This window comes from Elephas maximus, chromosome 20 (genome assembly GCF_024166365.1).
Source record: "Elephas maximus indicus isolate mEleMax1 chromosome 20, mEleMax1 primary haplotype, whole genome shotgun sequence".
Classification (NCBI taxonomy): Eukaryota; Metazoa; Chordata; class Mammalia; order Proboscidea; family Elephantidae; genus Elephas; species Elephas maximus.
Genome location: NC_064838.1, coordinates 79,602,980 through 79,618,312, shown reverse-complemented (window position 1 = coordinate 79,618,312; position 15,333 = coordinate 79,602,980). Strand labels below are relative to the sequence as shown.

Sequence of the window (15,333 nt, the reverse complement as noted above, 5' to 3'; positions counted from 1 at the left end):
TTTTGTCTATGAACTTATAATTTGGAATAAACAAATGTTTCATATTTTCTCCAAAAGGAGGAGAGTCCTTATCATATAAGTGACTTCATTAATAATGGCAATATTTCCTTTATTATCAGCATAACAAAATGTATTTCATTAATACTTACGAGTATATCATTCTTTGCTTCTAGTTTCCTTAAGAGGTTATTTCTTAAAATGAGCAACTTTTAAAATTAACTATTATTATTGTTAGCAATGGACTAATTAGGGAGAATTATATGCATTTCAAAGGCTTCAAACACATTTAATTTAACATTTTAATTTGGATAGAAATCTATAGCTGCAGTCTCAAGCAGTGACTACATCTTCAGATGAAGGTATACTCATTATTTCAGGAGTTTGATATTCTTTACTGAATACTGATCCTCAAATTATACTCTTGAATTAAAATACAGCATCAACATATTAAGAGTTTATAGTTACCCTTTTTGTTTTTGCTGTAGTCACTTCTCTTTTATGGTATTTTTGTGTCTTTTTAAATATTTAAACTTTTTAAGTTGTATTCCATTTTTTAAACAAGAATTTAACTTGTTTTTGAAATATCAAGTTCTCTTTATATAGGAAATAGTCACTTATCCCCTATGGGGATATCTTCTCCTGGGTCATACCTAATTTGCTAATTGCTCCTCTTTGCAATTAAATTTGGTGTATTTTTCCAAACACCTTTTGCATGATGGGCCAGACTTTCTCTGTAGTCTCTGCGTAGAATATTATTTCATATACTCTTTATTTACAAAATACAGTCAGAGCTCACGGATGTTCTCGAAAAAGAAATATTCTTAATCATCCTATATTACCTGCAGGAAAATGTTCAAATTCCTTATCTATTGCCTGCTTAACTTTTCTTCTTTATTTCTGATGATTCTCTTGATAGACCTTTTAGTAAGTCATGTCTGGTTAGCATCATTTGAACATGTTCTCCTTATTTTCTTATCATTAATGTGTACCGGTTTACTTCGTAGTGGTAGCTATTTATGATCATGGAGTAACTTTCAGGAAAACAAAGTCAACTCTGGTTTGCAGAAACTAAAATTTTTATATTTATATCATGATGGGCTCTCAGACAAATGGGAGCCCCTGAATAGAAAACCTAGCTTACTAAATGCATTGTAAACAAGGGATAAGACCAAACATTATACATAAAAATAGAAGGTTCTTTCATCACAACATTTAAGAATTTAACATGTCCCCAATTTCACTTCCTTCTATGCTCTTTATGGGGAGAACTATATTAAGCGTAAGTCTTAAATTTCTAGCCTCATATGATCACTTTACTTTTAAGTTTTACTTCATATCATTTTGCTATTGTTTTTGTCACACGGGCATTTTTTATGTCTGAGGCACTGCTTGTCTTCACTATGTCAGGAGGATACTTCTGCAACTTTGGTGCTCTGCATTTTTCTTAGCCTTGAGTTAGTACTCCCTCTCAAATCTTTCGCTATAATTATATTTGGAGGTGATAAACATTCCCAATTTGTCTGACTCTCAAGGACTGGGAGAAAGCATCCCCTTGCCCCTATTCCATTGCTGGAGAGGCAGAAGTAAACACTAATTGTCAGAATAAGGATTGTGTTATTTTACTTCAAACAGCCTGTCCCCACATTCACCACAGGCCTTATGGCTAACATTCCTGGTGGCACAATGGTTAAGTGCTCGGTTGCTAACTGAAAGGCTGGTTGTTTGAACCATCTCAGTGGCTCTGTGGGAGAAACACCTGGCGATCTGTTCCCATAAAGATCATTGCCTAGAAAACCTTACATGGCAGTTCTACTCTGGCATTTGGGGTTGCTATGTGTCTTTTTTTTTTTCCTTCATTTTATTTTGGTATAGTGTGTTTGGGCATGAAAAATGAATTTACTACAAGACTTTAAATGTCGAAACCCGTTGATGTCAAGTCAATTCCGATTCATGAGACAGAGAAGAACCGCCACAGAAGGTTTCCAAGAAGTGGCTGGTGAACATCTGGTTGGCAGCCGTAGCTCACCATAGCTCTCAACCACTGTACCACCGGGGCTCAAAACACGAGAAATTTTCATCAAAGACTTAAAAAATTACTTATGTGAAAATTCAATTTTTTTTAATTAAAAAAATATATTGTACTTGTAGGTTTACAGAGCAAACTAGTTTCTCATTAAGTAATTAATCCACATACTGTTTTGTGACAATGGTTGCCAACCCCATAACATGTCCACACTCTCCCTTTCTCAACCTTACATTCCCATTGCCATCTTTCTTCTCCTTTCCTGCCTTCTAGTCCTTGTCCCTGGGCTGGTGTGCCCATTTAGTCTCCTTTCCTTTTATGGCTGTCTAATCTTTTCCTGAAGGGTAAACCTCAGGAGGGGCTTATTATGGAGCTAAAGGGATTTCCAGGGGACATACTCCAGGGGTTTTTCTAGTCTCTGTCAGACCAGTAAGTCTGGTCTTTTTTTGTGAGTTAGAATTTGGCTCTACATTTTTCTCCAGCTCAGTCCAGGACCATCTATTGTGATCTCTGTTGGAGCACTCAGTGGTGGTAGCCAGGCACCTTCTAGTCGTCCTGGACTCAGTCTGGTGGAGGCTTTGGTAGTTGTTGTCCATTAGTCCTTTGGACTAATCTTTCCCTTGTGTCTTTGATTTTTTTCACTTTCTCTTGCTCCACATGGGGTGGGACCAGTGGTGTAGCTTAGGTGGCCACTCACAAGCTTTTAAGACCAGACACTGCTCACCAAAGTAGAGTATAAACCATTTTCTTTATAAACTATTATGCTAATTGAACTAGATGTTCCCCGAGACCATGGTTCTCACACCCCTCAACTAAGGAATCCGGATTCTCAGGGAGTTTGGAGGTGTCTATGGAGCTTCTGCAACCTTGCCTTGGACATGTTGGCTGGCTTCTCCAGTATTGTATATTGTCTTACCCTTCTCCAAGTTACCACTTATCTATTGTTTACTTAGTGTTTTTCCATTCTCACCCATCGCCTCCATTATAACCATCAAAGGCTGTTCCTTTTTGTGTGTAAATGTGTTCATTAATTTGTATAGTAGTTGTCTCATACAATATTTGCCCTTCTGTGATTGACTTATTTCACTTATCATAATGCCCTCCAGATTCACCCATGTTGTGAGATGTTTCCCAGATTTATCATTGTTCTTAATCATTGCATAATATACCATTGTGTGTATGTACCATAGTTTGTTTATCCACTCATCTGTTGATGAACACCTAGATTGATTTCATCTTTTTGCTATTGAGGGCAATGCTGCAGTGAACATGGGTGTACATATGTCTATTCATGTGATGGCTTGTATTTCTCTAGGATGTATTCCTAGGAGTGGGATTGCTGGATCATATGGTATTTCTATTTTTAGTTCTTTAAGGAAGCTCCATATCGTTTTCCAAAATGGTTGTAACATTTTGCATCCCCACCAGCAGTGAGTAAAAGTTCTAATCCCTGAACCCTCTCCACTTGTTATACTCTGTTTGATTCATGCCAGTAATGTCAAGGTTAGATGGTATCTCATTGTGGTTTTGATTTGCATTTCTCTAATGGCTAGTGATCTCTAGCATTTCCTCGAGTCTCTGATAACTTCCTAAATTTCTTTGGTGAAGTGTCTGTTCATATACTTTGCCCATTTTTAAACTGGCTTGTCTTTTTGTTGTAGAGGTGTTTGTTTTTCCTATAGATTTTAGAGATTAGGCCTTTATCGGATTTGTCACAGCCAAAATTTTTTTTCCATTCTGTAGGTTCTCTTTTTACTCTCGGTGAAATCTTTTGATGTGCATAAGTGTTTAATTTTTAGAAGACCCCTGTTATCTAGCTTATCTTCTGGTTTTTCTGTATTGTGAGTTATTGTTTGTATCCTGTTAATTCCATGTATTAGGGCCTCTAGCATTGAGCCTATTTTTTTTCTTCTGTGATCTTTATAGTTTTTGGTTTTATATTTAAGTCTTTGATTCATTTTGAATTAGTTTTTGTGTATGGTGTAAGGCATGGGTCCTGTTTCATTTTTTTGCAGATGGACATCCATTTTTGCCAGAGCTATTTGTCTTTTCCCCATTTGATGGAACTTAGGCCTTTTTTGAAGATCCGGTGACCATAGGTGAATGGATTTACATCTGGCTACTCAATTCTGTTTCATTGGTTAATGTGTTTGTTGTTGTACCAGTACCAGGCTGTTCTGACTACCTTAGCTGTACAGTAGGTTCTGAGGTCAGGCAGTGCAAGCCCTCCTACTTTATTCTTCTTCTTCAATAGTTCTTTACTTATCTGGGGCCCCTTCCCTTTCCATATAAAGTTAATGACTAGTTTTGCCATTTTTTTAGAGAATGCAATTGGTATTTGGATCAACATTGCATTATATTTGTAGATTGCTTTGGGTAGAATTGACATTTTCACAATGTTAATTCTACCTATCCATGAGCATGGTATGTTTTTCCATTTATGTACATCTCTTATGGTTTCTTGCAGTAGTGTTTTGTAGTTTTTTTTTTTTTTTATATAGATCTTTTACATCCCTGGTTAAGTTTTTTTTTTTTGGGGGGGGGCTATCAGGAAGAGTACTGTTTTCCTGATTTCCTTTTTTGTCATTCTCTTTATTGGCATATAGGAATCCAACTGATTTTTGTACATTTATCTTGTATCCTGATACTCTGCTGAAACTTTCTATTATTTCCAGTAGTTTTCTCCTGGCATCTTTTGGGTTTTTTCCATTCTGTAGGTTCTCTTTTTACTGTGTACTATATCATATCATCTGCATATATGGACAGTTTTATTTCTTTGCTACCAGTTTTGATGCGCTTTATTTCTTTTTCTTGCCTTATTGCTCTAGTTAGGACTTCCAGCACAATGTTAACTAGGAATGGTGTTAAAGGGCATTCTTGTCTTGTTCCTCTTCTCAAGACCAATGCTTCTGCCTCTCTGCATTTATATTGATGTTGGCTGTTGGTTTTGTACAGATGTTCCTTATTATGTTGAGGAATTTTTCTTCTATACCTGTTTTAATTGAGAGCTTCTTTTAAAAAAATCAGAAACGGGTTTTGGACTTTGTTAAATGCCTTTTCTGCATGGATTGATCATGTGATTCTTTTATTTTATTTATGTGGTGCATTATGTTGATTGATTTTCTAATGTTGAACCATCCTTGCATACCTGGTATGAATCCCACTTGGTCGTGATGTATTATTTTTTTATATGATGCTGAATTCTACTGGCTACAATTTTGGGGGGAATTTTTTCATCTATATTCATGAGAGATATTAGTCTGTAATTTTCTTTTCTTTTTTGTGGTGTCTTTGCCTGGTTTTCGTATCAGGGTTATGCTGGCTTCATAGAAGAATTCGGCAGGATCCTTTACTATGTTCTGAAATAATTTGAGTAGTACTGGTGTAAGCTTTTCTCTGAGTGTATGTTATAATTCTCCAATGAAGTCATCTGGGCTAGGGCTTTTTTGTTGTTGTTGTTGAAAGTTTGTTTTTTTTTTTTTACCTTTTCAATCTCTTCTCTTTTTATGAGTCTGTCCTTATTTTCAGCTTCAATTTATGTTAGTTTGGGTATGTAGTATGTTTCTAGAAATTTGTCCATTTCCTAGGTTTTTAAAGTTGTTGGAGTATAGCTTTTCATAGTACTCTGTTATGATCTGTTTTATTTCAGCTGGATCTATTGTATTGTCCTCTATTTCATTTCTTATTTGAGTTATTTGTGCCCTCTTCTGTTTGCCTTTTGTCAATTTGACCAATAGTTTGTTGATTTGGTTGATCCTTTCAAAACACAACTTTTGGTTTTGTTGATTCTTTCTATTGTTTTTCTATTATCTATTTCATTTATTTCTGCTCTGATATTTGTTATTTCCTTTCTTCTGGCCGTGGTGGTCTCCTTTTGCTGTTTTCTATTTGTTCAAGTTTTGCAATGTTTTGATGTTATTCCTTTCTTCTTTTTTGATGTGTGCATCTATTGCTATAAATTGACCTCTGAGCCCTGCCTTTGCTGTGCCCCAAAGGTTTTGCTGTGATGTTTTTTCATTCTTGCCTGATTCTAGGAATTTTTTATTCTATCTTTGATTTCTTCTATTACCCAGTGGTTTTTAAGCAGGGCATTATTCAGTTTCCATGTATTTGATTTTTTTTCCCCCTTACTCTTCCTGTAATGAATGTCTACTTTATGGAATTGTGACCAGAGAATGTACTTTGTATTATCTCAATGTTTCAGATTTTGTTGAGCGTTGCTTTGTGACCTAAGATGTGGTCTATTCTGGATAACTTTCCATGTGTGATAGAAGTGAATGTGTGCTTTGCTGCTGTTGGGTGAAGTGTTCTATATATGTGTAATAGATCAAGTTGATTGATTTTGGCATTTAGATACTCTGTATCTTTGTAGAGTTTCTTTCTTTATGTTCTGTCTTTTACCATGAGTGGTATGTTGAAGTCTCCTATTATTATGAAATTGTCAATTTCTCTTTTCAGTGCTGTTAGAGTTTATTTTATTTATTCTTGAGCCCTGTCATTGGGTGCATAGATGTTTATTATGGTTGTGTCTTCATGATAGCTTCTCCCTTTAATCATTATATAATGTCCTTCTTTTTCTTTCTTGGTGGATTTTCTTTTAAAGTCCATATTATCTGAGATTAGTCTTACCACTCCTTCTCTGTTTTGGTAGTTGTTTGCTTGAATTTTTCCCCCCATCCTTTGATTGGAATAAATGTATGTCTTTGTCTCTAAGGTGTGTCTCTTGTAGACAGCATATTGATGGTCCTGTTGTTTTATCCATTCTGCCACTCTCTATCTCTTTATGGGTGAATTTAAGTTATTTTTCTTCAGTGTGATTATTGATAGGTTTGTTTATTGCTGTCATTCTGTAGTGCTGCTTCTTTTTTTTTTTTGTGATGCTGACTTTTCCTTTGTTCCTCTTACTCTCTGTGCTGAATTCCTTTTGTTTTTGGATTTTTTTTTTCATTTCCTTCATTTTTGGAGATTTTGTGTTTACTCTTTTTCTTCTTTATTCTGATGAGTAGGGTTGTTCACTTTTTTTATTGTTACCTTAAATCTATCCCTATATTCCCAAGTTTGATGAGGCTGTAATCACTTAATATAGCCTTGACTTCCTCTCCATTTGAAAGTTCAATGCCTACACCATTTATTCCCTCTTTTGTTATTCTGATGTTGTTACCATTTACAGATTAATCTCTCTCATTCCCTGCTGTTAATCTTTCAGATTTGTTTTATCCTTGAGAGTTCATTACCTAGGTTGATATTCCATTCAGAGCTTAGTTGAGTTCTTTATCCCTGTATTTGACACTTAGGTTTCTAAGACTGATGTTTGTATCTGTTTTACTTAGTTTTTCAGATCTTTGCTGTGGAGGGCTGGCATGGTATTTCTGTCTATAGCACCATGTTGGCTTACCTACACTATGTGTCATTTTTGATGGCACTCTAATGACAACAGTTATTAGATAGCAGGTGCCAATGGAAACCTTAAAACTAACCTAAAGACATGGTGAGTCTGACTTATTTCTTAATCTGCATTGTTCACATTCCTAATGAGGGTAAACTTTGTACATAATGCTCATTGTTCATTATCTTTCTCTCACAGGGATAGTGTTGTGCTTGAGTGGTAAGAGTGTGGAATCAGAACCTGATTACATAGATTTCACCACCCGCTAGCTGGGTTCTAACTCAAATGACTTAAAATCTCTGCGTCAGTTTCCTTATTTAAATTGTAGTTAATAAAAGGGTACCAATTCCATAAGGATTGAATGGATTTTTCACTAAGGACACATAAGAGTAGTGCCTGACAAGTAACAGTCATTTTGTATTTATTATTGTTCCTTTGTTGTTCAGACTTTTACTGAATTTAGTGGTCATATTTGTTAACTTGTGTTCATTAAATGTTGAAACTCATTGTTTCGTGTGTATGATAAAAATATATGTAGTCCACCTGCCCTACCCACCACCCAGGTTATAAAATGATTCTTAATGTTTTATACTGTCATTCAGCAGTATAAATGACATTTATATGTTATAAAATATCAGCAAATATAAAAACAAAGTTTTATATAAATATCAAATATGTTATATAATCAAAACAGTAGATATCAATATATCAAGAATGCAAATTCAAACTGTGCTTTTGTGATTGTAAAGATATTAACAATTACAAGATTATAAGAAATCTTAATGGTTTTAAGAAAGCTATATTTTTTCTAATAATTCGTGTTTAATTATTGTTTACATTTAATCTCCATGGAACTAATTTAGGTTTAAGGAATGTAGAGGGGTTCCACTGTTCTTTGGCCTTTGTAAAGTGTTTATACATCAGGCATTGAATAAACATTTTTCCCCTAAGGAGTTCTTATCTCTGCCTGTTTATTATTATCAATAATATGGTTTTAAAATATTATAGCTTATTTTAATTTATCTTAGCTTTCACCATGATTTATTTTTCAAAAACCTCTTGGCTGTTTGGTCTTGCTTTGCTTTATATTCACTGAAACCTTTGAGGCCCAGATCTCAATGCATCAGACATGCTTTTCCAGATCTCGAAAGTTTTCCACTTTTGACAGAGTCTTTACCACTTTTCTATTGCTCTCTATTAAGAATCCTACCTCATAAACACCCAGTGAGTTTTCCTTTATTGACAGGCTTCTGCCTTATGCAGGTTCTGGCAGAGTTGCCAATCCATCTCTTTGAGGGTCTTCTTCTCCTTTGCTGACCCTCCACTTTACCAATCATGATGTCCTTCTACAGGTACTGGTTCCTCCTGATAACATGTCCAAAGCTTGTGAGACAAACTCTTGACATCCTCACTTCTAAGGAGCATTCTGGCTGTAATTTTTCCAAGACAGATTTGTTCATTCTTTGCCAACGCCATAATTCAAAAACATCAGCTCTTCTTCAATCTTCCTTATTCACTGCCCAGCTTTCACAAGCCTATAAGGTGATTGAAAACACCATACCTTGGGTCAGTGCACCTTAGTCCTTAAAGTGACATATTTGCTTTTTTCACTTTAAAGAAAAAAGAGAGTAGTTCAATGCAATGCTTTATTTAATTTCTTTATTGCTGCTTCCATGAGTGTTGATTGTGAATCCAAGTAAAATGAAATCCTTGACAACTTCAATATTTTCTTAGTTTATCATAATTTGCTTATTGGTCCAGTTGGGAGGATTTTTGTTTTCTTTATGTTGAGATGTGACACATACTGCAGGCTGGAGTCTGTGATCTTCATCACTAAGTGCTTCAAGTCCTCTTCACATTCAGCAAGCAAAATTGTGCCATCTGCATATAGTAGGTTGTTAATGAATCTTCTTCCAATCATGAAGCCCCATTCATCTTCACAGTGTCCAGCTTCTCAGATTATTTGCTCAGCATACAGATTGAATAAGTATGGTGAAAGGATACAACCCTAATGCACTCCTTTCTTGACTTTAAACCATGCAGTATGCCATTGTTCTGCTTGAATGACTACCTCTTGATCTATGTATAGGTTCCTTATGAGTTATAATCAACCCAGTGGCAGAGAATTTGGTGTCTTTTCCTGATAACCACTAAGGACACTCTTATCCTTAGGTTATTTCCAGTATGTAAACAGGAGTACTGAATGCTTGATCTTTGGAATTCATTATGTAGGCATGGAAAACTGAGTGATTACTGGTCATAGATGACAACATAAGAGGTGGGACTCAGTTTTTGTGTGACAAAGCTGGGAGGCTCTCTGTGTCTTTTCTGATGGGTTCCCCTGCATAGTCTCTCCCACAGTATCATCCCACTGTGGGCAGGGAGCCAGCAGTTTCCCTCTTCATTGCCTGTTATGTGAAGTATTCTCCTCACCCTTCTACCCATACAGTTCCTCCTGGTGCTAGTGTTCATCTGCCATGGGCCTCAGAAAAATGTAACAACAATCTCTTGCAGTGTCACAGCCTCCCTCCGAAGCCTCCCAATTGGTTTTCCCAGGAACTCTCATGGCCAATTTGTGCCACTTTAAAAAAATTGGGGTACAGCTTCCTAAGATTAGCTTCCTTTCTGTGTTCCCTGTTTGGAGTGTTGCCGAGCCCTGTATAAAATGGCTGCAATGAGCAAGTGCTCCTGATGATAGCAGGTAAGTTATCCCAGCTCCTGTTCCATCCCTGCTCCTCCTCTCTCCTGCTTGTAGATCTACCCCTACTCTCCAATACCTCATCTGTGTTCTGGAGTTCTGAGAGCTCAGTCCGTGATTGTTTTTATTCATTATTCAGTGTGTTAGTTGCTGGGGGAGTAAATGGGAGCATCCATTCACTTCCCCATCTTGCTCCACCTCCTCCTACATTATATTTTAATTCAAAAAAGATAAAGCCAGAGAGTTTGGCGTTTTCTCAATTTTGCAAAGAGTTAGATTTTTTGTCCTTAAAGTAGTATAAAGCTATTGGCTAGTTGTAAAGAGAAGTGAAATAAATTCTCTATGTTTTAAAAATCCCTATATATAATCTTGGATTAATAGCCTATCTCTATACCCTGTTGCCATTGAGTGGATTCTGACTCATAGCAACCCTAAAGGACAGAGTAGAACTGCCCCATAATGTTTCCAAGGAGGCCTGGTAGATTCAAACTGCCAACTTTTCAGTAAGCAGCCAAACTCTTAACCACTACACCACCAGGGTTTCCTAATAGCTTATACCAAAAAACCAAAAACCAAACCTAGTGCCATCAAGTCGATTCCAACTCATAGTGACCCTATATAGAAGGTTTAAAAATGAGACAAGTAGTTTCCTTCAGTGATAATTGCTTAAGACCAACTTATTGACAATGATTGCACAAAGGAAAAATAAATTAAAATTGGCTATATTTTGTAGATATTTACAGATATTTGTGAGAGGTGATATAATAACAAATAACTTTTATACCTTCATTTATGCAGCTGAGTAAATGTGGAAGTCATTTATTGATATGGACAAGATAGATGGGAGGAATAGGTTTACAGGTGAGAGCAGGTCTGGTGGATTTGAACTGCTGACCTCTTGGTTAACAGCCACAGAACTTAACTACTACACTACCAGGGTTTCCCATCTAAAAGTACCTTGTATTAATCTTGATTTTCATATCACTGTGTTTTGAATATAAGTCTTGAAGAAGTAAAGTGAACTTTTTCTCGATATACAGCATTATTTTTCAATACTTAATTGAACTATATTACATTGTTATTCAAAAAATGATACATATAGACAGTAGCTAATATTTTATAAATTTTCCTCCTTAAGAATCTGATGATATTTTCATAATGCAAAGCTCAACTTTTCTATTACTTGAAATAAAACAAAGTTGTTCAGGGCAAGTAGAAAATTGTGCTCTATACAATTTCCAAATCAGAAGAGTTAGTTGTGAGGATACAATAAAGACAGTTATGATAAGTGTTTGCAGTTCTTTTATTATTAAGCACAACTTAAAGTCAAACAATGATATCAGTATTTAGTCCCTAAATATAGACTTCTGCTTCTCCATCCTGACTGATACAGTATTCAATGGGAAGTTTTTAAAATTTATTTTTCTGACCTACCTGACAGCAAGTCAATCAGAATGCATTATTTCTATATTAAGTCAGAGATGATTGTAAAGTGTGCAAAAAACTGAAAATCATAGAATAGGCAGTGTTCAATTGACTTAAGAAGGAATCTGGATAGCACAAGTGTTTTGCAATCAGCTGCTAGTGGAAAGGTTGGCAGATCAAACTCATACAGTGTCTTTGCCAAAGAAAGGCCTGGATATCTGCTTCTGTAAAGATTATCACCAATAAAACCTTGTGGTGCACAGTCCTACGCTGTGACACATGAATTTGTCATGAGTTGTGTTTTGATTCAATGACAGCTAACACCAACAATACCAACAATTGACTCAGACTACACTCAAAAAAAAGTAAACAATGTATATGAAATGTGTTTGGAAAAAAGGCATAAATGAACAAATATTAATTTGGATTATATTGAATGCAAAAATCAGTTTGGTGATGATTATTTAACTCACTAATTGTTTCCATGATATCTTTGTTCCTAAGGCTGTAGCTAGGGGAAGGTGTTAAGGAAATTCCTTAATCTCAAATGTGATCATAATTACAGATATAACAATGTCATATGATAAACTAAATCAATGGTAGGTGTGCTCTTTGTTGTTGTTGAACCATCGAGTCAGTTCTGACTCTCAACGACACTATGTACAACAGAACAACACATTGCTGGTCCTGGGCCATCCTTAAGGTTGTGTCATTTGCATAACACAGGCCATTAATGATTTTTCCTCCAATCCATGACATATTCTTCCTCATATATTACAGCTGTATAGTCGTTATAGTTTTATAGTTATAGTTATAGTTATAGTTTTATAGTTATACTTTTATAGTTGTTAGAGTTAGAGTTAGAGTTTTATAGTTAGTTATAGTTAGTTTTATAGTTATAGTTTTATAGTTAGTTATAATTATAGTTTTATAGTTATTGTTATAGTTACAGTTATTGTTATAGTTAGTTATATTTATACTTTTATACTTATAGTTATACTTATAGTTTTATAGTTACAGTTATAGTTTTATAGTTATAGTTTAGTTATAGTAATAGTTGTTCTGGTTATAGTTATAGTTGTTATAGTTGTAGTTGTAGTTATTGTTATAGTTATAGTTGTTATAGTTAGTTATAGTTATTACAGTAAGTTATAGTTATTGTTACAGTTATAGTTTTATAAAAAACAAAAAAATTTTTTTTGTTTTTTATAAAACCATAACTACAGTTTTATAGTTTTTTTAATAGTTATAGTTAGTTTTATAGTTACAGTCACAGTCACGTTTCTATTTCTATTTATAGTTATAATTACAATTATATGTATATTTATGTATGCATATATATATACATACAGGCATATGTACACATACATACATTTATAGTCAAATATCATTTATAATTACCATTTATAATTAATAATATAGAATACAGATTTTATATATATAACACACACATGTACTTAACCACTGTGCCACTGGGGCTCTGATTAAATGTATATGTATATATATGTATTTATGTATATATTATTGGAGCCCTGGAAGCACAGTGGTTAAGAGCTAAGGTGCTAACCAGAAGGCCTGCAGTTCAAATCCACCAGCCACTCCTTGGAAACCCCATGGGACAGTTCTACTCTGTGCTATAGAGTTGGTATGAGTTGAAATCAACTCGACAACAACAGGTTTAAGGTTTGTAAATATAGTCTAATAAAGTCATATAATGGAGAAAGTCATGGCTTAATATACTTCCTATCTTATCTGATTCTTGTTTCAAGTCTGAGTTTACAATTTTAAGTGATTTGAACACTTCAAAGAATAATTACCACATCCACCAAACAGTACAGTATTGTTCCGTGAAGTTTACATTTTGAATTATTTCTTATGTGTTTTCTAAAGGAGGCTTGGCGGCTCAGTGGTCAAAAGCTTGGCAGCTAAACCAAAGGTTGATGGTTTGAATCCACCAGCCGCTCCTTGGAAACCCTATGGGGCAGCTCTAGCCTCTTATTGGGTTGCTACGAGTCAGAATTGACACAGCAGAAATGTGTTTGGTTTTAGTTTAGCTTTGTATAGAAAATCTTAAAGAGGTAACTTCAATGTGTTGAGTGAGTAAAATGTCTAAAAACATAATTTCAACAATATTTTCCAAAGGTTACTATATACAATACTCTTTACCAGCAGATATCTCTATGAAAAAAAAAAAGTAAACAATGATCACATAAGGGAAACATTCAACAAAAACAAAAGCTATGTAAAGGCAAATGATTTTTAGGGAAAAAGGTATTGTGAAATTAATAACTAGATATGAGAGACAACATTATTCAATAAACAGTCTGAAACCACGGTTAATTTGTTAGAGTGATAAACTAGTTTCCTGTATATGAAATTTGTCAAAATAATTAAATTCTTAATTGCAATGCAACCATTGTGGATAGAACCCTGATATCAGAAAGTCTGATATAAAATGACAAGGTCAGGAATGAATAAAGATAATCGATCTATGCTAAGGCAGGATATAAAATTAAAAGTTAATTTCTGATTATAAAACAGCAGAATTAAATGAGAAAAGATGTAATAAGTTTACATTAGTGGCTAATGTGACTACACATTAAGGTAGCAATTTTCTCAATGCCACCATAACGTCCTTATTCCTCAGAGTGTATATCATGGGGTTAAACATTGGAACAACAATGGTATAGAAAAGAGAGAGAAACCTGTCTGTTCCAGAAGAGTGTTTGGATTTGGGTTGAAAACATGTAATGATTCCTGACCCAAAAAATAAAGCCACAACCATAAGATGAGATGAGCAGGTGGAGAAGGCTTTGGCTCGACTTGTGGCTGATGGCAACTTCAGGATGGTGGAGATGACTTTGCCGTAGGAGCCAAGTATCAACAGAAATGGAACTGTGATAAACAACACAACAAGTATGCAGAGTGACATCTCATTCACAAAGGTGTCCCCACAGGCCAGCTTGAATATTGGGGGGATGTCACAGAAGAAGTGGTTGATTTGGTTAGATCCACAAAAAGGCAGAGAGAAAGTTTCATATGTTTGCCCTATCTGAAGTGGGATTCCAGTGATCCAGGAGCCAGCCACCAACTGGATACACACCCTGTGATTCATGACTAGAGGGTAGTGCAGAGGGTTACAAATGGCCACATAGCAATCATAGGCCATCACTGCCAGGAGCAAACACTCCGTACCTCCCAGTATAAGGAAAAAACACATTTGTGTAGCACATTCAAACAAAGAAATATTTCTTTTCTGAGTCCAAAGGTTCATGAGCATTTTGGGAATAGTGATTGACACATAACAAATTTCCAAGAAGGAAAAATTTGCCAGGAAAAAATACATGGGAGTCTGAAGAGCCTTGTCAACCCTTGTTATGAGAATGATCATTCCATTGCCCATCAAGATAATCACATAAGCAAAGAAAAATATCCCAAAAAGAAACATTTGAAGATGAGGAATATCAGAGAATCCTAAAAGATAAAATTCCACCAAGGAAGTGAGATTTACATCTGGTAGGTGTTTTTGGTGTTCCATCTGTGAAAATACTGAAATTAATTATCTTTTTGATCTGTTTTCCAATTCTACAGACTAGTGAGGTGTGTAGTATTAGCATATACAATTTTTTATCCACAAGATAATTACAGCAGAACTCCCAGATCAAAGAGCAGTAAAGAATGTATGCAAAATTCATGATGGTGTTGTCAAGTGCCGTCAAGTTGGTTCTGACCCATAGTGACCTCATGTACCACAGAACGAAACACTGCCTGGCCCTGAGCCAGGCTCACAATTGTTGCTAT

The 15,333-nt window shown here is 35.2% G+C and overlaps 1 protein-coding gene across 1 annotated transcript; it reads right to left on the bottom strand.

Annotated features, from left to right (window-relative positions):
- Positions 1-14,131: 14,131 nt before the first annotated feature.
- On the bottom strand, positions 14,132-15,070 carry LOC126063786 (olfactory receptor 10AG1-like). The gene has a single exon (XM_049862169.1). It carries the CDS (start codon positions 15,068-15,070, stop codon positions 14,132-14,134), a length of 939 nt encoding a protein of 312 aa, XP_049718126.1.
- Between the last annotated feature and the right edge of the window lie 263 nt (positions 15,071-15,333).